Genomic DNA, 23,031 nt, shown 5'->3' with positions numbered 1-23,031 from the left:
TCATCTCTAATTGTCATGTTCAAGAAACCAATCTGAGATGATTCCAGCTTTATGACATGGCGCATTATCCTGCTGAAAGTAGCCATCAGATGTTGGGTACATTGTGGTCATAAAGGGATGGACATGGTCAGCAACAATACTCAGGTAGGCTTTGGCGTTGCAACAATGCTCAATTGGTACCAAGGGGCCCAAAGAGTGCCAAGAAAATATTCCCCACACCATGACACCACCACCACCAGCCTGAACCGTTGATACAAGGCAGGATGGATCCATGCTTTCATGTTGTTGACGCCAAATTCTGACCCTACCATCCGAATGTCGCAGCAGAAATCGAGACTCATCAGACCAGGCAACGTTTTCCAATCTTCAACTGTCCAATTTCGATGAGCTTGTGCAAATTGTAGCCTCAGTTTCCTGTTCTTAGCTGAAAGGAGTGGCACCCGGTGTGGTCTTCTGCTGCTGTAGCCCATCTGCCTCAAAGTTCGACGTACTGTGCGTTCAGAGATGCTCTTCTGGCTACCTTGGTTGTAACGGGTGGCTATTTGAGTCACTGTTGCCTTTCTATCAGCTCGAACCAGTCTGGCCATTCTCCTCTGACCTCTGGCATCAACAACGCATTTCCGCCCACAGAACTGCCGCTCACTGGATGTTTTTTCTTTTTCGGACCATTCTCTGTAAACGCTAGAGATGGTTGTGCGTGAAAATCCCAGTAGATCAGCAGTTTCTGAAATACTCAGACCAGCCCTTCTGGCACCAACAACCATGCCACGTTCAAAGGCACTCAAATCACCTTTCTTCCCCATACTGATGCTCGGTTTGAACTGCAGGAGATTGTCTTGACCATGTCTACATACCTAAATGCACTGAGTTGCCGCCATGTGATTGGCTGATTAGAAATTAAGTGTTAACGAGCAGTTGGACAGGTGTACCTAATAAAGTGGCCGGTGTGTGTGTGTGTGTGTGTGTGTGTGTGTGTGTGTGTGTGTGTGTGTGTGTGTGTGTGTGTGTGTGTGTGTGATGTGGTGAGACCTCCAAAAATTACTTTTCTGGCCCTTCATGTGAGCTCTTCCAAAGTTAGAGGCCCTTAAGCTGAGCTACCAGCAGAGATTGAGGCCTCTGAGGTGACTTGAGCCTTTTACTAGCAGAGTTTTAGGCCCTTTAAATGAGTTGCACCTTTCACCAACAGAGTTTTTTGCCCTTTGGGTGAGTTGAGCCTTGCAGCAGCAGAGTGTTAGCCCCTTAAAAATTGTTAGCCTCTAAAACGGTGGTTTCAAAACCATTACTTTCATTGTGTGGGATTGTTGGAGTGGATTGGAGTGAGGACCCAGACATTGACCTTGATTTTGAATGTGAAATTGACACCATTTTGGCACAAGTCCTGGGGGTAACTTTTATTTAGAGGACCGCAAAGGTGGAGAATTGGCTGCAACCACTACTACTGGTAATGGTCCTCTAATATCGGACTCTACATTACCTCTACAGGGTTCTGATCAGGTGTTAATAATCCAAACAACATGCTCCAGTACTTTAGCTGTAGATCAGAAACCACTTTCCCTTCCGACACCAGATTTAACCAAGCTTCACCATCATCATCCTGCTGAGATGGAGCCACTAAAGGAAACCTTGCCTTCAAAGGCATGTCCTGGAGCTGCGACTGAGCCAAATCTAAACACAGAGTCATTTGGAACTGAACAAAATTCAAAGTGTCAAAAGACTTTAGAGACTGTTGAAATTAATGGGATCCAGAATGAGGAGTTCATCACAAGGCTGGCAGACCCAACTCCAAATGCTGCAGCAGAAACCAACCAGCAGTCAGACTAAGATTGTCTCTTCTTCAAGTAAGGCACAAGATTCTTTGGAACCAGAACAAGAAAAGCCAGTGATTGCCATTGCAGCAGTGCCTAGGCCATCTTTCAGAGCAGTTCATTCAGAGATTGAATTGGAGAAAAATAAGAACATTTACTGTGATTGAGTCTTCATGCACATTAGTAGGCATGGACAACCTAACGTAAAAGATCCTCATGCTGAGCTGGCCTCATTATTGAACAAGATCAACCAGGATAATCAGGGCTGGAAACAGTCATCAGATCTTACCGAAAGGAATCACCCTCGGTTTGGAAAGAAGCCATCTAAACGTTGCACCTTTAATTGAGTTGAGCATTGCACCAGCAGAATTTTAGGCCCTTTGGGTGAGCTGAGCCTTTAACCAGCAGAATGTTAGGCCCTTTAGGTAAGTTGAGCCTCTAACCAGCATAGTTTTTGGCCTTTTGGGTGGATTGAGCCTCTAACCAGCTTAGTTTTTGGCCCTTTGGGAGAGTTGAGCCTTGTAACAGCAGAGTTTTAGTTTTTGGCACTTTGGGTGGACTGAGCCTCTAACTAGCATAGTTTTTAGCCCTTTGGGTGAATTGAGCCTTTAAGCAGCAGAGTTTTAGTTTTTGGCTTCGGGTGAATTGAGGATTGTAGGAGCATAATATTATGCTCCTATGGGATGAAATGAGCCTTTTAGGAGCATAATATTATGCTCTTGGTACGAATTGAGCCTTGTAGGAGCCTAATATTATGCTCTATGGATGAATAGAGCCTTGACGAGCGTAATATTAGGCCCTTGAGGTGAGCGTTAATGGGGTGATTATAAATTTTGTTTTTCACCTGTGATGTTGGAGGAGGAGGAACTGAAGAGCTGGAGCAAACACATGCAACTTCATGTTGGGGTGCTCGACACTGGTGGACATGCAAATGATGGGTCAATGTCAGTTCATTTTGATCAGCGTCAGCCGGTCAGCAATGTCAGCAGCGCTCATCAGTGATGATGCCACCAGCTGCACTGAAGACCCTCCACGGCAGGACAGCACCTCCAAGGCGTAAAGCGCAAGCTCCAGCCACAAGTCCAACTTTGACACCCAATAAGTGTAGGGTGCAGAGGGATTGGAGAGGACAGGGCTGTGGTCGGGCAGGTATTCACACAACATGCGCATATACTTGTCCCTTCTGGTGACACTAGGCCCCTCAGTGATGGTAGTTTGGCAAGGGGGTGCCATTAAAGTGTCCCAGACCTTGGAGTGTGCGCCCCTGCTGGGTGTGGACCGGATGGCAGTTGTTAGCCTCTTGGAGGAACTGTCCTCTCTGCCGCCAACAAGAGTTGATGGAAACATTTCCATCATATTTTGCACAAGTTGCTTGTGGCAATCATGAATGCGATTGGCCCTCCCCTCTACCAGAATGAAAGACGATATATTATTTTTATACCGGGGGTCAAAGATTGCAAAAATCCAGTATTGGTTGCTCTCCAGGATTTTGACAATGCGTTTGTCACTGGAAAAGCAGCCCGACATGAAGCCAGCCATGTGTGCCAGAGTGTTAGTTGGCATGACTTCACTGCCCCCCACCAGAAGGGTCTCTGTCCAATTCCTCCTCCCCTTTGCCTCATCCGCGCTGAAGCAATGGGACGCACTAAACTTCCCCGCAAGCCTCGTGTGTGACAATGATCTCATCTGCCACTTCCTCCTCCTTCTCCTCTATCATTACAGGCTAAGAAGCTGACAGGAGTGTGCACCAACTATCCTGCTAGGATGGTCTGCTCCTATCCCAGACTCCTCAGCATGCAATGCGTTATCTCTGATGGCGATGAGGGATTCTCGCATCACACACAGTAGCGGGAAGTTTACGCTCACTAGTGCGTCGTCACAGCTGACCCTCTTGGTGGACTCCTCAAAGAAACGTAGGATCTCGCTCAAGTCTGCCACCCATGGCCACTCATGGTGCAGAAACTCGGGAGTTGACTTTGAGAAACCCTTGGGTTTTGGAGATGGTACTCCATCAAGGGTCTCTGCTGCTCGCATACCCTGCTCAACATGTGGTACGTCGAGTTCCAGCGTGTGGAGACGTCGCACAACAGCCAGTGTTCGGGCAGATGTAGGCGTTGCTGGAGGGTTCGGAGGCTAGCAGCGGCTACTGTCGACTCACGAAAGTGGGCGCACAAGCGCCACACTTTCACCAGTAGTTCATGAACGTTGGGGTAAGTTTTTAAAAACCGTTGCACCACTAAGTTGAAAACTGGCAAGCTCCAGAGCTGCTACCAGGTTCCGGCCGTTATTGCACACGATCATGCCTGGGCACAGGTGCAGCGGCGCAAACCACATTGCCATCTCATCGAGGATGGCATCCCTCACCTCGGAGGGAGTGTGCCGTCTGTCCCCCAAGCTGATGAGCTTTAGCGCGGCCTGCTGACATCTCCCCACGCCAGTCCTGCAGCGTTTCCAGGGTTGTGAACCCCTGCCAGGAATCTTGGGTGGAGAGAGGAGGTAGGCCACCCCCACTTTGCGACCCAGTCCCAGCCTCCAATACACTCACCCAGTGTGCAGAGAGTGATATGTAGCGTCCCTGTTCACATGCACTTGTCCACGCGTCGGTCGTCAAGTGGAACTTAGCGCAAAGTGCGGAACTAAGGGCAAGCCTGACGTTCTGCGACACGTGCTGGTGCAAGGTGGGGATGGCACGCCGGGAAAAGTAGTGACGGCTAGGGACGGCATAGCAAGGTGCATAGCTGCCATCAGGTCACGGAAGGCCTGAGTCTCCACAAGCCTAAACGGCAACATCTCCAGGGCCAGCAGTTTGGACATGTGCCCGCTTAAGGCTTGGGCATATGGGTGGGTTGTGCTTTTTTTTTTTGCCTGCGGTCAAACGCCTGAGAGATGGTGGTCTGCTGGGAAGAGGCGCATGATGGTGTAGGAGAAGGACTGGAGGCAGGAGAAAGGGAGGATGAGGGTGAAGTCCCCAAAGTGACAGAGGCAGATGTGGAGGTGTCCTGGCTGGTGGTCTTGACTGCAGCAACAGCACTGGACACAGTAGAAGAGGCAGTGGCGGCAACGCCAGACGACGATTGTCCTGAGTTTGTTCTCTCCCACTGAGCCCAGTGCTTGCCTTCCAAATGACGGGGCATGCCTGAGGTGGTAAGGTTTTCAGAGCCCCTTACTCAGTTTGGAGTTGCACAGTGTGCAAACTGCACTAAATTTGTCCTATTGTTATATATATATATATATTTTTTTTTTAAAGGTTCTTTTTTTTCTCTCACTATTTTATGGGAGATGCTATTCATTACTATTGTGGCTGGTCAGGAGAGAAAATGTTAACAACAACGTGGATTTTTTAGTATAAAAACAGCGTGGCTATAGAACTCACTGCCATAGGAAGTGATGATGGTGGATTCATCGTGCAAGTTCATAGAGGGGCTGGATTCTTTTCTCGAATACAAAAATATTACCGGTTATAAAGTTTTAGATTTTGGCAAGGACAAGTTCTTCCACGGACTTATATCAATTGCCACATTGGAGTTGGAAGGAATTTAACTGGACATGGGACATTTGGCATAAGCCTCATGGAGAGTTTTGAGGGATTTTTTTGCCTTCCTCTGGATCAACAATGGAGAATTATAAGCTGGGTTTGATGAACCTGAGTCTTCATCCAACCTCCTCTACTACGTAACTACCGCATATTCTATTAGAAACAGTCTCACCCTACACCCCCAGCAACCATTCCACTCAACTGCTCTGTGCTCTTGACCTTTAACCTATTTTTCCACTGTCAATGGTGAAAATCTTTCCACCCTAATCTCTAAATCTCAATTTACCTCCTGCGTGCTTGGCCCGATCCAGTCACATATCATCCCAAAACTCACTGAAGTCTTTACTCTGGCAGTAACCCATGTCTTCAACCTATCCCCAAGCATTGGATCATTACATTCCACCTTCAAAACATGCCACAGTCACAGTATACTTAAAAAAACCGACCCTCAACCCGTCCTCTCCAGCCAACTATTGCCCCATCTCACTGCTCCTGTACGCTTCAAAACTGCTTGAGCAACATGTTCATTTCGAACTATCGTCCTATCACTCATCCAACGTGCTCTTTCACAGACTTCAGTGAGTCTACAGACCCCTTCATGCTACAGAAACTGCCCTAAACAAAGTCACTAATGACCTAACTGCCAAAGCCATGGTCACTCCAAGGGTTATGTAAAAAATCCAGCATCCAACTGTCAGGGTCTGGGGTTGCTAGGTGGGGTGGCATAAACACAAAAGTCCAGATTCTTGAGTCCAAAAACAAAGGTAGAGTTTTATTTTCATTCAAAAAGGTAGTGCAGCAACAAAAGGAAACAATACAAAAATAAATACCTGCCCGGCTAGGCTCTAACTAAACATAGAATAGGTTACCTCACCTAGAATTACAGAAATCAAGAGCCAGTTGAGTCATTCAGGACACAACTCCAAAAATATGACCTCTCTGCAGCTGAGTCGCTGTCGGAACATACCCAAAGTGTGGACTGGAGGGGGGTGGAATGACAGGTCCCACTAACAATCCTACATGCCATTCCTAAAAATCCAGCCCAGTAACTGGAACTTTGAAATAACCCTCAGCAGACGATAGTTATCTGCTGAGAAATGTTCTTTCTGGAGTTCTCATCTCACCCACCTTAGTAGTCTGGGTGAGATCTACACCCCCTCCATTACCTGACCAGCCATCGGCTTACACAACATAAAATTTCACTATTCTGTCCTCCTCCTCCTTGACCTCACCACTGCCATTGACACAGTAGACCACTCCCTCTTATTAGAAATGCTCTCATCCCTTCGCAACTCAGACCTGGCCCTCTCTTGGATCTCCTCATACCTCACCAACCGCATATTCAACATCTCCCACTCGGACACCAACACCTTGCCACGCCCTCTTTCTGTAGGTGTCCCCGAAGGCTCAGTCCTTCGACCCCTCCTGTTCTCCATCTACAACCTCGGCCAACTCATAGAATCTCATGGTTTTCAATACCATTGCTATGCTGACGACACTCAAATACACCTCTCTGGACCAGACATAACCTCCCTGTTGTCCACAGTTCCAAAGTGTCTAGCAGCCATAGCCTCCTTACTCTCCTCCCACTCTCTCAAACTCAACATGGAGAAAACAGGAGTTCATTATCTTCGCCCCACCTCATATGGCCCCTCTACCTGATTCATCTATTATAGTTAATAGAACCACGCTTAGCCCTGTCCCACTAGTCCGCTGCCTTGAGATAACCTTGGACTCTGACCTATCCTTCAAGTCCCACATCCAAACCCTCAACACCTCCTGCCGCCTCCAACTCAAGAACATCCATTTAATGCGCTCCCTACTCATCCCTGAAACTACAAAGAGGGAAGTCCATTTCCTCATAATCTCCTGTTTAGATTACTCTAACACTCATTTTCATGGCCTCCTAGCAAATACACTCGCTCCCCTCCAATCCACCTTAAACTGTGCTGATCGCTTATTACACTGCTCTCTGTTCTTCATCAGCCACACGCCTCTGCCAGTCCCTTCACTGGCTACCCATTACCCAGCAAACAGAGTTCTAGTTACCAATCCAGACATACAAAGCCATCCACAACCTGTCCCCTCCATACCCAATTTCCCGCTACCTGCCCACACGTAACCTCAGATCTTCCAAAGACCTCCTATTCTGCTCTGCTCTTAACCACTCTTCACACAACCGTCTCCAAGAATTCTCCCGTAAATCCCCTCATACTCTGGAACTCCTTTCCAAGAAACATAAGACTGACAGACACAATCACAAGCTTCAAGAAAGTTCTGAAGACACACCTATTCAGGAAAGCCTAGAACCTCCAATAACACTACTGCCACAACATCACCATCTCAACAACCTCTCCCCTCACCTTCTGTCTCTATCCCCCTTTCCTCAGACTGTAAGCCCTCTATCCCACTGTGCCAGTCAGTCACTGTTTGTATTATGTTTGTTTTGTACATTTTGTGTACCGTATGTAAACTCGCAGATGTACAGCACCATGGAATTAATGGTGCTATATAAACAAGCTAATAAAATAATTTAGTCTCTGTACAGACAGACAGGAGCAGAGAAGGGGTGTGATTCTGAGCTTGAATTCAATACTCAAAGGCAGCCAGTGTCACACACCCGTCTGACAATGCCCCATCTGACATTAAAAAGCTTAAATAGCACAACAGGCACCAAAACTAACTGTACTATTAACAGACATTAACAACTGGAACTGGTAGAGGCAGGGAAAGGATTTCTTTAAAGCCCAAAAGACTATGTGAGAAGGACGATTACTCTGCAATTGATATGACCAAGAACAGTCCCCTTCATATGTGTCAACAATAAAGTAAAACCACAAACAACAAAAGAATGGTTAATGACTTGGAAACTGTGCGAATCCAAAGTAGTATGAATCATTCCTGCAATACAATACCTTCCTTTTTTAGCTTAAAAAAAAACAAAACAAAAACCCACACCTGTGAAAATCCAATCAAATAGATTTGATCACATTTACCTGAAACATTACTGGTGGGTTCCTTACTGCTTTTCACGTTGAGAGTTTTAAATACTGCATATTTATCAGTCACAGTAGAGGAGTTTGCTACAGTTCCAGACACTGGAATTAGTGGAGTGGGCACACTAGGGATAAAAGAAGAAATAATAAACTTAAGAAATAGGTATTACATGGCTTTAGTTAATATACATACAGACTTTTCCTGAATATATTGCTTTAGAAAGGCAGCTTCGTTTGCCTGCTGTGAGAACTTATACCTCCCACTGTTTACGCAGCATTGCTGTAACCACGGAACTGTGAGTTAGGACAAGTGACGTCACTCACTTGTCTGCGGCAGGACAGCCAATTGCAGTTTGCTGATAAAGCAGTCTGTTATCTCTCAATGTCAACACACAGATAACACTAAGTCCATTCTCATCAGCATATTATCTGATCTGCAGAAATATTGTGATACCTCAGTGTCCTGTTCAGCAAGGGGGGCAGTGGCGTAACTACTGGGGTAGGGCTGGGGTCATTAGGGGCCTGGCGACAGCCGCTATCGCTGCAGTTTTTTTCTTTTCTTAATAGGCTGTTACCGGCTGGAGTTACTCCAGCCAGGATCGGTAAGTGACGTCACGGGCCCCACAAACCTCATTATTATACTCGGGGGGGTCTTTTCAGAATATAATGATCGGAGGTCCAGGGGAGGTAAGGAACATAAAAACCATGTTACTTACCTTTCCGCGCTCCTCACAGGTTCGGGCCTACTTCTGGACGCTCCCTGATATCAAATGGCCGGTCATGTGATGTCCTGGACGTCATTGAAGAAGGCCCACTCCACCAAGGACTGCAGCGGAGCCGGAGATGGGTAAGTAACAGTGTTTATTATGTTGGTATTCCCTCTGGGTCTCTGATTATTATACTCTGGGGTCTGAAAAGACCCCAGAGTATAATAATGGTTCATGGGTGTCCACAGTGGGGCATAATACTGTGTGCAGGGGCCACTATGGGTTATAATACTGTGTGCAGGGGCCACTATGGGGTATAATACTGTGTACAGGGGCCACTATGGGGTATAATGCGGTGTGCAGGGGCCACTAAGGGGAATAATAGAGAGCACAGGAATGGGGGGGTGTCTGTCAGGGCGTTCGGTGGGCGTCGGTTGGGAGTGGTCATGTCAAAAGTTTGCCACGGGGCCCCGCCGTTCCTAGTTACGCCACTGAAGGGGGGGGGATATAGTAAGTGAAGAGACAACAGGCAGAATGCTGAAACAGTAAGATGGGTAAACCCCTTTAACTTTTGTTTAAAGAAAAGTTAAAGACAATTTACCAATATGCTTTCTGTATCAATTTTCCCATGATTTTTTAGATCTCTACTTCCAGTCATTCTACTTACTTTCAGTGTATAAAAATCACAGTAAACAGACAACTATTCTGTCAGCATAGCCGAAATATACAAATATGCAACTTATAAACTGAAATTAGGAACTGCAAGCAGTTTTTTAGTAAGCACCCCCCCCCCCCCCGCCCCAAAAAAAACACAAAAAAAAAAACCACATACCATCTAAACCAAGCATTAGGGCTTATTCACATGTCCATGATAATCAGACTAGTTTTATTTACTATGTGTACCTCCATATCATTAATGATATATTTATGTATTGTTATACATCACAAACTGTCTATTCCACTTCGCTGATATGCGTCATGCTTTTGCTACTCTCTGTATCTACTTGTTTATCCACTTTATGCCCTTACATGCATTATATTTGCTACTTTTTGCTCCTGTCCCCCCCCCCCTTTTTTTTTTTTTTGTCTTTTTTGTCTTTATTCATAGCTTGCTTGCAGAGACAAGCTTACTCCCTTATACCTCCCCCCCCCCTTTTTTTTTTTTTTTTTTTTTTTTTTTTTTTCTTCCCCTTTTCTTCTCCCCTCCCACATCAGGGTATATATACCCCTCATGGCACTACAAGGCCTGACTTGGTTCTAAGGCTGTTGCTGGACACTTCCTGCTGTAAGTAATTCCTCATTACCCATTAGCATTACACTATAGCCCTTACAGGGATCCACAACCAATATACAAAAGAATGTGTTTATTGCAACCTATGACATGCTATATGGGGATTTCTTGTTTTATCACTATACTACCACTTTACCACCTTACTTAGCAACTTTAAGTTTGCGCATCACCATCTTACTAGGATGTTGGTCTAGGTTTTGGGGACCCCCAACTTTCCATATGTCCAAAGTTTTTGATTTAGCCTATGTAGAACTGCACATGACTATACTTTTTTTTTTTTTTTTTTTTTCCCCTTTATTCAGAGCTTGCTGGGACAAGCATGCTCCCCTATACTTGATATTTGATATCTATCATATGACTTTTTATTATGAACATTACCACCTTTCCATCTATCTGTTTACTCATGTATGTATCTAGTTATCTGTCAACCAAATCTTACCATGGTTCTCTGTTTCTTTTTCTAAAAACTTTTGCTTAGAGCTGCTGAGACAATCATATCTCCTATACCTGATATTTTATATGTACTATGTTATTTTATTATGATTACTACCGTTTTTTTCTATCTATTTATGTATTTATTCATTTATTTATGATTAAGTTTTATCATGTTTTGATTATTGATTTTAATTCTAGTATTTGTCTGTTACTGTATATTTTAGTGGCCTGAAGAAGACACCCGCCCGGTGTTGAAACGCGTAGCCGTTTTAAGCTGTTGTTCATGTCCTTGGAGCAATAAAACAGAACCAATTCATCTTAATCTTGCATATCGTCATTTTTATTTTTCAAGTCTATTACGGATTTTGCTGCCTTTAGCACTCTGCCAGTTGCCGGTTTTTCTATATATCTTTTCAATAATCAGACTAGAGTATGTGTGAACTCATTGATATTAGTGAAAATATGCTGACGTCCATTTGGTTTTAGTGGTAGAGAGACATTTTTAATTTTGGTTAATTTTGCAGACCACAGCAAACACGGCCCCATGGACACGGCCCCATTTTTCACTTTATATGGCAGTAACTTTGGCAGTTACTTTATCTTGGATGTTAGAAGACTTACAAGTGTAAATGCGATTTTCCAGATTTACAGGATAAAATTCAGGAAAAAATTTTTTTAGAGCCCACTTCAGGTCCGAAGGGCTTTCTAAAAAGGAACCCTCCATCAATCACTTTCAAATACATGGCAATAGCCCATACGTGGTTGTAAATTTCTGTATGGGTGCATTGTGGGGCTCAGAATAGAATGAATGATATTTGGATTATACAAGTCAGATTTTGCTGGAATAGTTTTCAAGTGCCATGTTGCATTTGCAGGGCCCCTAGAGTACCAATACAATGGAAACTCCAAGAAATGATCCTATTTTAGAAAGTAAACCCAAGGAATTTCTCAAGGAGTATTATCATTTTGAGCTCAAGCATGCCTCCCAAAAAATAATGTACAGAGTGAATATTGAAATTTTAAGAGAAGTATGAAATTTTGGTGTTCAATACATTGTGTCCAGTTTGTGTCAGGGACCTGCACTCCTAAAACTATTAAGTGGGCTATACCAGGTGGAGAGATGTTGTATATGTGGGTGTAAACTGCTGCTTGGGAACACAACAGGGCTCAGAAGGGAAGTAGCAATGTGATTTTTAGCTTTTGGAGTACAGATTTAGGTTAAGGCCCCATGGTGCGGAAACACAGATTTATTTATTTTTGCAGATTTTGTTGCGATTTTTGACCCAAAGCCAAAAGTGGCTTATACGTTGACTCCGCCCATTCCCAATCATCTTTCCATGTGCCCCCACAAAGTATAATCCTCCTACAGTCACCCAAACACTATATGCCCCCACATTATAATGTTCCCTTCCAACTGCCCCATAGTATTAAGTCCCTCTCCTGGTGCCACAGTATAAACTGGTGGAAACTAGAGGGGACATGAAACTGGGGCAGCTGGAGGATGACATTAAACAGTGGGGGTAGTTGGAGGGGGGCAATAAATTGACAGCTGGAGCGGGACATGAAACTGGGGGCAACTAGAGGGGGACATTAAAATCGGGAAGCAGACATTAAACCGTAGGGGTAGCTGGAGAGTGACATTAAACTGGGGGCAACTAGAGACAGACAGGTCCCCCTACAGCTTCCTCTACGGTTTAATGTCCCCCCAGTCTAAGTGCCCTCTTCATCTACCCCCAGTTTCATGTCCCCCCTCCATTTCTCCCTCAGTTTCATATCCCCCTTTATTTGCCTCATTTCATGTCTCCCCTCCATCTCTCCCCCAGTTTCACGTCTCCCCCCTCCATCTGCCATCTCTGCCCTAGTATAACATTCCCCTTCAATCTCTGCCCCTAGGTTACTGACACACACACACATATAGACAGACAGACATAGATAGACACACACACACTCTCCACCCTGCAGCTCACCTTACATCTTTCAGTACCTTATGACACGCATCTCCATCTTCAGCCGGCACTAAGACACGCCCCCTAGACAGCCTCCCCTCCCCAGACACGCCTCCCTAGTCAAAGCTGTGCGGGCCGGACTGAATCAGTCAGAGGGCTGGATATGGCCCGGGGGCCGGACTTTGCCCAGGTCTGCCTTAGAGGGACTTTCTGGATGCTAGGTTGTTTTTGCAGAGCCCTGGAGGTGCCAGTAAATTGGAATTCCCCAAGAATTGACCCCATTTTGTAGGGGCAATTTTAGTCTCTACAAATATGACATGGAGTCCATAAACCAACAATCTAAGTCAGGGCTCCAAAAGCACATAGCCTTCCTTCACATCTGTGCTCTTCTGTATGCCCAAATGGCAGTTTATGCCCATATGTATGGCACTATTGTGCCCCAAGATAATGCACTTAATGCAATGTGTGGGTACAAACTGTTGTTTGGAAACAGCTGGGCATAGAAGGGAAGGAGAGCCATTTTGGTTTTACGTGCACAGTTTGTTTTCTGAATGTCATGCCACTTTTGCAGAGCACCTGAATTGCCAGTAAAGTAGAATCCGCAGACTTTAGAAACGACACCCGGACGATGTTTATTCGAGGGGTTACGTCGGACTCTTACCTACCTACTAAATCTCCCTGTCCAGGTAAACATACCTCCAAACTGTTTTTTTTATACCTGTGTATGGCAGCCAAAACCCTCATTGCCATGCATTGAAAGCGCACTCTGCCTCCCACAGGCTCTGATTTAGTGGCTCGCCTGAAAGATGTACGTAGCATGGAATTTTTTTTCGGCTTCCCTGAACCACACTCTAGACATATTTCAGGCAGTTTGGTCATCCTGGGACGCTTATTGTGCTCCGACCAGCCTTCAATCCCCTTCCCCTCATGTTCTTCCCTTTGTGGTCTGTGTATCCCCTGTATATTTTTTGTATTCTTTATGCTCTGGTTTTTTTTCGTTACTTTGTTCCATTGTTACTAGAGTGTCTTATTTGTTCTTTGTCCTTTCTATTTTTTTTTTTCTTCTATGTATGTAAAAAATTTTCAATAAAAATCACAGTTGATAAAAAGAAACTACACCACTGAAGGGATTTATCAAGTGGTATAGCAAGCATTTTTAACCCTTGAGCGTTGCATTCATTTAATTTCCAAGAATGAATGCACAGTTGATAATGAAAATTGCAATTTTTTCATAGATATGCCATTTCAGTGCCCCATATGTTGTGCCCAGCACCTGCCAGCAGATACAAACACACTAAAAACTGTTAAGCCGGTATCCCGGGCAAAACAGCTTTTGGAGAATTCATCTCAGATACAAGCCAGGCACAACATATTACAAACAGAAATAACATATTCTTTGAAAAACTGTCACTTTCACCTTTGTCCATTCAGAAGCCGCTTTACTAGTCCAATCTTAACAATTCATAAGGACAGTTCAACTGTGTACATATGAAAAAACAAACCCCTTGCTTACCTGCTATAAGAGGTGGATTTTGTATTACTCTGAAAATCAGGGAAAGAATCGTCAATGGATCCAGACTTTGAAGCATCTTGAAAATCTTGGAAATCATCATCGTCTGCTTTGAAAAGCTATACAAGCCACAATAAACAAGTATGAGAGGTTAATCACAACCATTTCTTTGTTCTAACATATGTAAGATAAAGCAACTTTGCACTAGGTCTTTGTATAAAACAGGGATTTTTTTTTTAGAGTCACCAAGCAAATTAATGTATCTCCATACAAACATACAAAGCACCATTTAGGGTGAAACTCCCTTTTACGTGCCCCATACTTCTTTCCATCTACGTGAATGCGTAAGGGAGCCTTCACACGGAGTATACGCTCCGCTCATTCTGAACGTAAAACACGTTTAGAATGAGTGCGTAAAAACCAGCTCTCATTGACTTGAATGGGTGCCGGCATATGAGATCTCCCCATTGAAATCAATGGGAGGCTTTTTTCCCTATTTCTTTCAATGTGATACGTGCGTATCTGAGTGAAGCTAGTCATCAGTTTTGTGACATTTTTTTGTATTATTCTGGATCAACTTGGTAACTTTAGAAATTGGACTTCTTTACTATATTATATGGAAAATGAAACGATACCAAAGAAAACAAACCCTTGTATAGCTAGACATGGAAATTCATTAAATAGGTTTCCCATTATTGACATCGATTTCCTATGAACAGGACAGGGGATTCGTGTCTGGCTGCCAGGACCCCCAGTGATCAGGAGGATTAGGGGACCGAAGATCAGGTGGGCAACCAAGTCCCCCTAAGGCCTCATCGTTAATGCAGAGCCAGTGCACTTGCATGACCAGCGCTCCATTCACTTCCACGATATTGCCAGGACTATAATCTCTGCCAACGTCCACAGCCCCATAAGAGTGAATGCAGCGTCACTGAAGCAAGTACACCGTTGCTCCATTTACAAGTCTGCCATAGGGGGACTTCTGTTCCCCAGTGATCAGGTGGGTGACGAACTAATCCCTTATCCACAAAAAAGGGGTAGGTGTCCATAACAGAACAACCCTTTAATGGGGTAAAATTGGATTTGTGTCTATCATTTTGAAAACAGTGTCTTGCTAAAATGTCATCACATGCCAGATTTTAAGAGTACAGATAACACTGGTACTTACTGGTTGAGGGAATGAAGAAGGCATAAAAGTGTTCTGTGCAACATCGCCTGAAACTGCCAATCCACTCTTCCGTGTGACTGTAGGCTGGCTAACTTGAAGAGGCTTAGCCACAGAAGGCCTTGATGATGCTTTGTGCAGTTCATCCACATTGCTTGGAAAAGTTACTGAAAAGCTACTTAAAGTCGGTATAGGTGCAGATGTAAACTGATTCAGTATCTCCATATTCAAGGCATTGTCTCCCCTCTGAATGTAGAAATAAATTAAGAATGAATTAATGGGTAGATAATAGATTAATGGATAGAATATCAAAAATGTATATGTAATGAAATATCTTTCGGACACATCCTTTTATCGTCACAGAAGCACAATGATACTAATACAGCATATTTGCCAGTTGCCTTGAACAAGTTTAGGATACATTGACAGAATAATTAGCTAATTAGCTACAGGCTAGAAGGTATTCTCTAAGTTATATAACATTCAAAAGTGAAGGACAAGTCATTAACCATTTGCTGTACACATTCAATAAACTGAGGATTCTGAGAGAGAGAAAAAAAAAAAAAAAAAAAAGTTGAGAGCATCGGACACTTGCTGTGTCCGTGACATTTTGCATTGATTTAAATGGACATCGGGTGCGTTCTTTTATAGTCCATGCCTGTCCTTAAGTGTCCATTCCCAAAGATGTCCGACTTTTCAAGCAGACAGCAAAACCCGACATGTAGGTTTTTGCTGTCTGCTTGAAAAGTCGGACATCTTTGGGAATGGACACTTAAGGACAGGCATGGACTATAAAAGAACGCACCCGATGTCCATTTAAATCAATGCAAAATGTCACGGACACAGCAAGTGTCCGATGCTAATGTCCGTGCAAGATTTTGAACGGACATTAGCAGCGGACACTAGCTGTTGGACACCGACGGTAGTGTGAACACCCCCTTAGTCTTAACAAAAAAATGCGATTCTGGTCCAAAACGTAATTCACATAATTTAAAATGGTTACGGTTTTCTGCCTGAAAAACCTCTCTAAAGTTGGTGCTACTATGTTTCCCCCTTTTAGCCAATGTGCTGTTCACTCTGTTACGCTGAGTGGACTTTATAATATAAAAAAAAAAAAAAAAAAAAAAAACACACAAAAACAAACAAACAAACAGAAAGACCCTGCAGCCCTGTATTTAAGCTTTTCATGAAAACTCAGGTATCCTTTAAACCTCATCTCAAAAGCCCTGTCAATAAGCACTTCAATGACAAAAATTATTCACTGCAAAGACACAGTAAAACCGCATTGTATTTAGAGAGAAATACAAGCTTAACACACATGACGACAGGGTAAATGCAACAGATGTTACTTGAAATGGTCAGTTCCATAATACATATCCACCAAAACAACTGGTGAAGAGTTACCTGAGCGATGCCAATCATTGCAAGGACAATATAAAGTTCTTCTTTTGTAAGTTTCCCAGGAGTTGTCTTATTTGCCATTGCCCAAATCTGCCCTAAGGTTTCCCGAGGAAGCCCAGAGGATAGGAGAATTGGATACAACTTGGCTGTATCAATTCCTGATGTGGAAAGCGTTGCTTCTAATATACTTTTGTAAAGATCTTTAGTAGGTGATGGGGGAAGAGAAAAAAAAAAAAGTTTAAAAAACAAACAAAACAAAAAGTAATGCTGTTATTTTCTTATAAGCAATCATTCATTATAAGCAAGGCAACTTTCACTGAGGGATTTAAAAAAAAAATAAAAAATGATAGTGTGGCCCCATTGAACGAAAATGAATGGTTTTCAAAATGTTACTGAAAAATATGAAAAGTGTGACGTGCAAAAGTATTCAGCCCCCCAACCCCCCCATATCAATACTTTGTACAGACACTTTTCGCTGCAATTACAGTTGTAAGTCTTTTGGGGTATGCCTCTACCAGCTTTGCACATCTAGAGTGAGATTTTTACTAATGTCTCTTTGAAAACTAGCTCAACCTCAGCCAGATTGGATGGAGAGCATCTGTGAACAGCAATTTTCAGGTCTTGCCACAGATGCTCAATGGGATTTTGGCCTTGACTTTGACTGAGCCATTCTAACATGAATATTTTTTATTTAAATCATTCCACTGTAGCTCTGGCTGTATGTTTAGGTTCATGGTCTTGCTGGAAGCTGGTCCTTCCCAGTCTGAAGACTTTTGCCGCCCCCAACATGTTTTCTTCTAGGATTGCCCTGTATTTAGTTCCATCCACCTTTCCACCAACTTTGACCAGCCTCCCTGTCCCTGCTAAAGAAAAGCCTTAGTACAGCATGATGTTGCCACCACACCATATTTCACAGTGGGAATGGAGTGTTCATGGTGATGAAAAGTGTTACTTTTCTACCACATATATAACGCTTTGCATTTAGGCCAAAAAGTTCAACTTTGGCCTCATCTGACCAGAGCACCTTCTTCCACGTTTGCAATTTGCTACAACCCATATAGGGGACACAGCAAACGCCACTTCTTAGGTCTTTATGGAAGAGTGGCAAGAAGAAAGCCATTGTTGAAATAAAGGCCAGATTTGTGGAGTGTATGACTTATAGTTGTCCTATGGAAAGATTCTCCCACCTGAGCTGTGAATTTCTGCAGCTCCTCCAGAATGACCATGGACCTCTTGGCTGCTTCTCTGACCAGTGCTCTCCTTGCTCGATCTGTTAGTTTAGTTGGATGGCCATGTCTTGGTAGGTTTTCAGTTGTAGAATACTTTTTCCATTTTTGGATGATGGATTGAACATGCTCCTTGGGATGCTCAACACTTGTGATATGCTTTTAAAACCTAACCCAGCTTTAAACTTCTTCACATCTCTGAACTGTATGGCGAGTTCCTTGGTCTTCATGATGCTGTTTGTTCACTAGTGTTCTCTAATAAACCACTGAGGCCTTTACAGAACAGGTGGATTTATAATGAGACTAAATTACACAGCTGGATTTTATTAACTAATTTAGAGACTTCTGAAGGCAATTGATTGCACTGGATTTTATTGTGGGGTATCAGAGTACAGGGGGATATATACACTTGCACGGCAGACTTTTCTGATTTTTATTTGATTAAAATTTTGAACACCATGTATCATTTCCGTTCCTCTTCACAATTATGTGCTACTTTGTGGTGGTCTATCACTTACAGCCACAAACAAAAAAGTGGTATGGCTTACTCAGGATAGTATTTAGCCTTAACCGTAAAAGGGACTTTGGTTTATATGGTGTATTTCTATTGCCTGGACATTCTATGTGGAATAAAGATCTTTTCTACTCATGGCTACTTATAGCCTGGCAAATGAGAGACTGCTTATCCTAGAGGAATTGAGAGGGAGGTTGCTGCTATCCTAGAGAATGCAGGGAATGTTATATTGGAGATCTCCAAAGAGAAACCAAATGAACGCATCTTAGACATGCTGCTCAGTTTACCAGCTTCATGTAGAAGGTTAATTTATACATATCTACTAGGAATGACACAGGAACAGTACAATAAAGGTTTATAAAAAATGGTTATATGACGGGGATTTAAATTATTTACTGAAAATACAAATCAGGAGAGGTCACTGAAGAACTCATGGAAACTTATGCAAATTTGTCAACTACATTGCAAAACAGTAAGAATTTAAGAAATCAACAGATTGGTAGCTAGAAAAAAAAAATTGTATCTAGAATACTCAAGAGATAGGTTGTAAAAATGAACTGTAAATACCTGGTACAAGGCAGTCATTGTAAATCCAAGAAGGCAACATTGGCTCAATGGCGTCCGGTTTTGGAAATATTGTGACATTAACTGCTTAAATAAAGAAAAATAAAAAAACATGCACAATTACATTGAGGGGGTATACACAGATACTGTGTCACATTTATTACAAGGGAAGTGGGCAGTTAATACAATTAATATAGAAGGCAACAACTGATCATCAAGAGTAACCCTTCCTGGTGTGGAGACTCCACCATCTCTGCTCTAAGTAACCAGGGCCAAGGAATTTTAATATAATATAAGGTTAATTGCCACCTTTAAACCAAGAAGTTGGTGTTATCTGTTAAAGAGGACCTTTCACAATCGGGGGCACATGCGGTGTCATATACCGCTAGAAAGTAGACAGTGCGCTGAATTCAGCATACCATCGGCATTCCTGTTCTGTGCCCCTGGTGAAGAGCTATTGGTGCCTGTACCATAGCTCTTCACTGTCAGAACTTAGGTCTCACAGTACAATGCTATAGACGTTGCTGTGAGGAAGGGCGTTCCTGACAGACTGTCAGAAACAACCTTCTGACAGTGAAGAGCTATGGTGCTGGCACCGATAGCTCTTCACCAGGGGTACAGAACGGGAAAGCCGAATTCAGCGCACTGTCGACTTTCTAGCAGTGTATTAAACTGCATGTGCCCCAGATGGTGAAAAGTCCTCTTGAACTGAAACAGGACAAATAAAAAAAAACTAAAAAAAAAAAAACTTCAACTTGCAGCTTTATTATGGGTCCATGCTGTACTGACCCATTACACAGCATCTATACCAATCTGTATCTCAATAAGGAGGTACAGTGGGAAAAGTAGCCTTTACCACGGGAGCATAAGCATAGCTTACAGTAATGTGTAGAATCTACCTACACAATGCCCATGTGTATTTATAGCCATATTACCTGGTTTTATGGCATGTAATACAGGGGGTGGATGCATTTTTGCATCTCTGGAAAATCCATCCAAGTTTCCCTTAATGGCTTCCATTGCATCGTCTCTGCATTTTTCAGTGGTCTAAGAAAAAAAGAATGTAACTTGAAAAATATGTATTACATGACTGAATTATGTTAAAAATAACAATTGCTACAAACCATATGCAAAATTCTTATCAAATCACTTACCACACATTTATTGCTTTTACACTGGAGTCTTGAATGCAAGTTTACTACTGCTCTATTTTAGTAGACTTGCCAAAAAGCTGCTGCTAAAAACCTCTTCTTAAGGGGTTGTCCCATGAAAAGCATCCTATCTATACTACTAGTTTATGTGAATTTAAGACTTTTCCTAAATACATTGCTTTATCAAAACTTCGTTTCTATGGCCACTGGGCTTTTTCTGCTCATTTCCCAAGTGAGGTAGCTGCCTACTCTCAGGGGGGGAGGGGCTGACAAGCAACAGAGCTCCTCAGATAGGGGAGGGAGGAGGTGAGAGCTCCGGGATTACTGTGCTGTCTATCTTCAGCTTTTCCACTTATCAGTCAGTTTAATTGAATTTGGCTGATAAGGGCTGAGATAACGAGTCTGTTACCTCTGTATGTAATGCAAGCTGACTCAAATCCAGCTCTTCTACAACAGTTTCCACATCAGCTTTATACTGTGGTAATGCATTTACAACCAATTCCTCATTACTGACTGAAAACATAGCAGATAGAGCAAGTGAAACCCCGCCCACCAATGTGTCGAGAAATCCAGGAAGTGAAGAGAGCCCAGAGCCTTCAGGCTGCAGAACAAGAGTTATGGGAATACCCCTTTAATAACTATGAAAACAATGGTAACAACTTTGGGACCCTTTAACTTACACAAGTGATTATGAGAGCTACACTGACACTTTATTTTTCGTTCATGGTAAACTGATATTTTTGAATTTACTCATGAAATAGGGAATTTGGTGGAAATTTGGAAAAATTAGGCGATTTTCAAAATGTGAAACACTTTTTCAGACAAACCACCTAAATACATTAATAAATATTGTCTACTATATCTCTGCTTAAATTAGCATAATCTTTCAACCTTTCCCCGCCATCCACGTATTTATAAGTCTTCCCAGGATGGCACTTTTTTCTTCAGAGCAATTTGCTGGTGAAAACGCTATTTGGCATTGAGAACCCAATGCAGATCTCAATTCCTGAAAGTGTTTTTAAACAGCAGGTTGCTCTTAATCTGTAAGAACTATCATCTTTAAAATTAATCCAAGCTCATCTTCCTAGTACTAACGGATCCTGAGATACGTGGGTCTTAAGAGCTGCTGAAGGAGGGGGGAGGGGGGGGGGGGGGGGGGGGGGAGTCCCATCATTGCCCTCCCTAAAAATTGAGAGTAGGGGGTACAGCAATGATGGGACTGAGCTCCTTAAATACTCATGGGTGTAATCCATCTGGACATAGAGCCTCACTCAGTTTTTTTTTGTTTTGTTTTTTTCCTTTTGTGGACCCCTAGTCCAAGTGAACATTAACCAGTAGTTTAGTATAGCACAGGACTGTAAACTGCTTTTGTTATCATTACAGAGGCAACCTCACAGAAGAAGGAAAAGGGAGGAACTGGCATGGGAACAGTTAGCGTGATGTGAATCAGAAGGCTCTTTCACTTTGATCACCAAAATTTAACTCTTACGGTGATCAAAGTGAGAAGGGAAGCTTTTAGGTTCTTTACAATCAAAGTACACCTCCTGGACTACAACCCTAGGATGGAGAAGCCTGCACTTATCTCTCCTATAACAGCAGTTGGAAATCACAGCTGTTCGACTTTAATTAGCATGTCTGCAGCACTGGGCATCAGCTAGAGCAAGATTTAGTACAACTAGTATACAAGTTTACAACTAGTATATGAAATCTTACTTTGGGTTTCACACTGCTAAGCAATCTCAACTTCTGCTTCTGTTCTTCGAACTGTCTTCGCTTTCTTTCTTCTTCTAACATTTTTTGCTGCTGTTCAAACCTTTTTCTTAAAAAGGGGGGGGGGGGGGGAGTAAAAAAATTAAAAAAACAAACCCCCAAAACAAAAAAACAAAAAACAAAGAAGAGACACAGCATCAGAGGATGAAGAGGCCAACACTGATTTCCATGTAAGCAGCCTTGTTCTGACAGCAAACAGATAAGGTACCATTCACACGTTGAAAAATGAAGAGGAGTTCCTCTTTATTTTCTGTCCACAGGCTACCCGTGTCAGAACGCCGATGTAGAGCATCCACATTCCATTGTGGCTTTTTGTCGTTGATTAGGCCCAGGTGTATGCGTCTAATCAGCGGGGAGTCTCACACCACGGACTCAGAATTAGGGTTTATAGAGTTGCCCATCTTTAGGATTGGTCTTTGCTACCGTAGTTGCTATTGACCATAGCATAGGGGCAAGGAATAGGATTGTACATCATATTTATGGAGCACAGCAATTCAAACTTCTTTAGTACTAGAAAAAAGGCTGTGGGAACAAGTTCATGCACACCAACAGCATTTTGGCTTATGCAATTGTGATTTTAGGAATTTTAAGGTTTATCAAAATACAGCATGCTCTAGGAATGGCAGAATTGCTACTAATGTCTTAGTTTCAGACTAGAGAGCACTGAACTGTAGCCAAATTTATGAAAATGTATGATGAGGTTTGATAAATCTGGGGTAGACTTTCTAGAGCAAAATTACACCACTAATTAGTGGTCTTATTTTGGAACACGGTGTTTGAACTTAAGCCACAACCCTTTTTTGCACAAGATTAGAGATGAGCGAGTAGTGTTCGGTCGAGTAGGTGTTCGATCGAATACTACGGTATTCTAAATACTCGTACTCGATCGAACACTACTAGCTGTTCGAAGTTTAAGGTTTGATGCAGAACCAGCGTTGATTGGCAGAATGCTATACATTCTGCCAATCAATGCTGGTTCTTCTCTTACCTTTCCGAAGTCTTCTCCGCGCTGCGT

The 23,031-nt window shown here is 43.0% G+C and overlaps 1 protein-coding gene across 3 annotated transcripts in view; it reads right to left on the bottom strand.

Moving 5' to 3' along the window:
- SYNRG (synergin gamma) overlaps positions 1–23,031 on the bottom strand; it is a 102,336-nt gene that overhangs the window by 60,785 nt on the left and 18,520 nt on the right. For 2 of the 3 annotated variants that reach the window (XM_075264248.1, XM_075264250.1), the window contains exons 5-11: positions 21,960–22,065; positions 20,031–20,142; positions 19,099–19,182; positions 16,795–16,991; positions 15,394–15,636; positions 14,229–14,344; positions 8,337–8,461 (exon numbers count right to left, since the gene is read on the bottom strand). In XM_075264248.1, the coding sequence (XP_075120349.1) occupies positions 8,337–8,461; positions 14,229–14,344; positions 15,394–15,636; positions 16,795–16,991; positions 19,099–19,182; positions 20,031–20,142; positions 21,960–22,065 (983 nt within the window). The remainder of the gene's footprint in view (positions 1–8,336; positions 8,462–14,228; positions 14,345–15,393; positions 15,637–16,794; positions 16,992–19,098; positions 19,183–20,030; positions 20,143–21,959; positions 22,066–23,031) is intronic. The other variant, XM_075264249.1, reaches the window with a different exon arrangement.

This window comes from Leptodactylus fuscus, chromosome 2 (genome assembly GCF_031893055.1).
Source record: "Leptodactylus fuscus isolate aLepFus1 chromosome 2, aLepFus1.hap2, whole genome shotgun sequence".
In the NCBI taxonomy this organism is placed as follows: Eukaryota; Metazoa; Chordata; class Amphibia; order Anura; family Leptodactylidae; genus Leptodactylus; species Leptodactylus fuscus.
The sequence above is the reverse complement of the archived record's forward strand: the minus strand, read 5'-3'. Positions and strand labels throughout refer to the sequence as shown.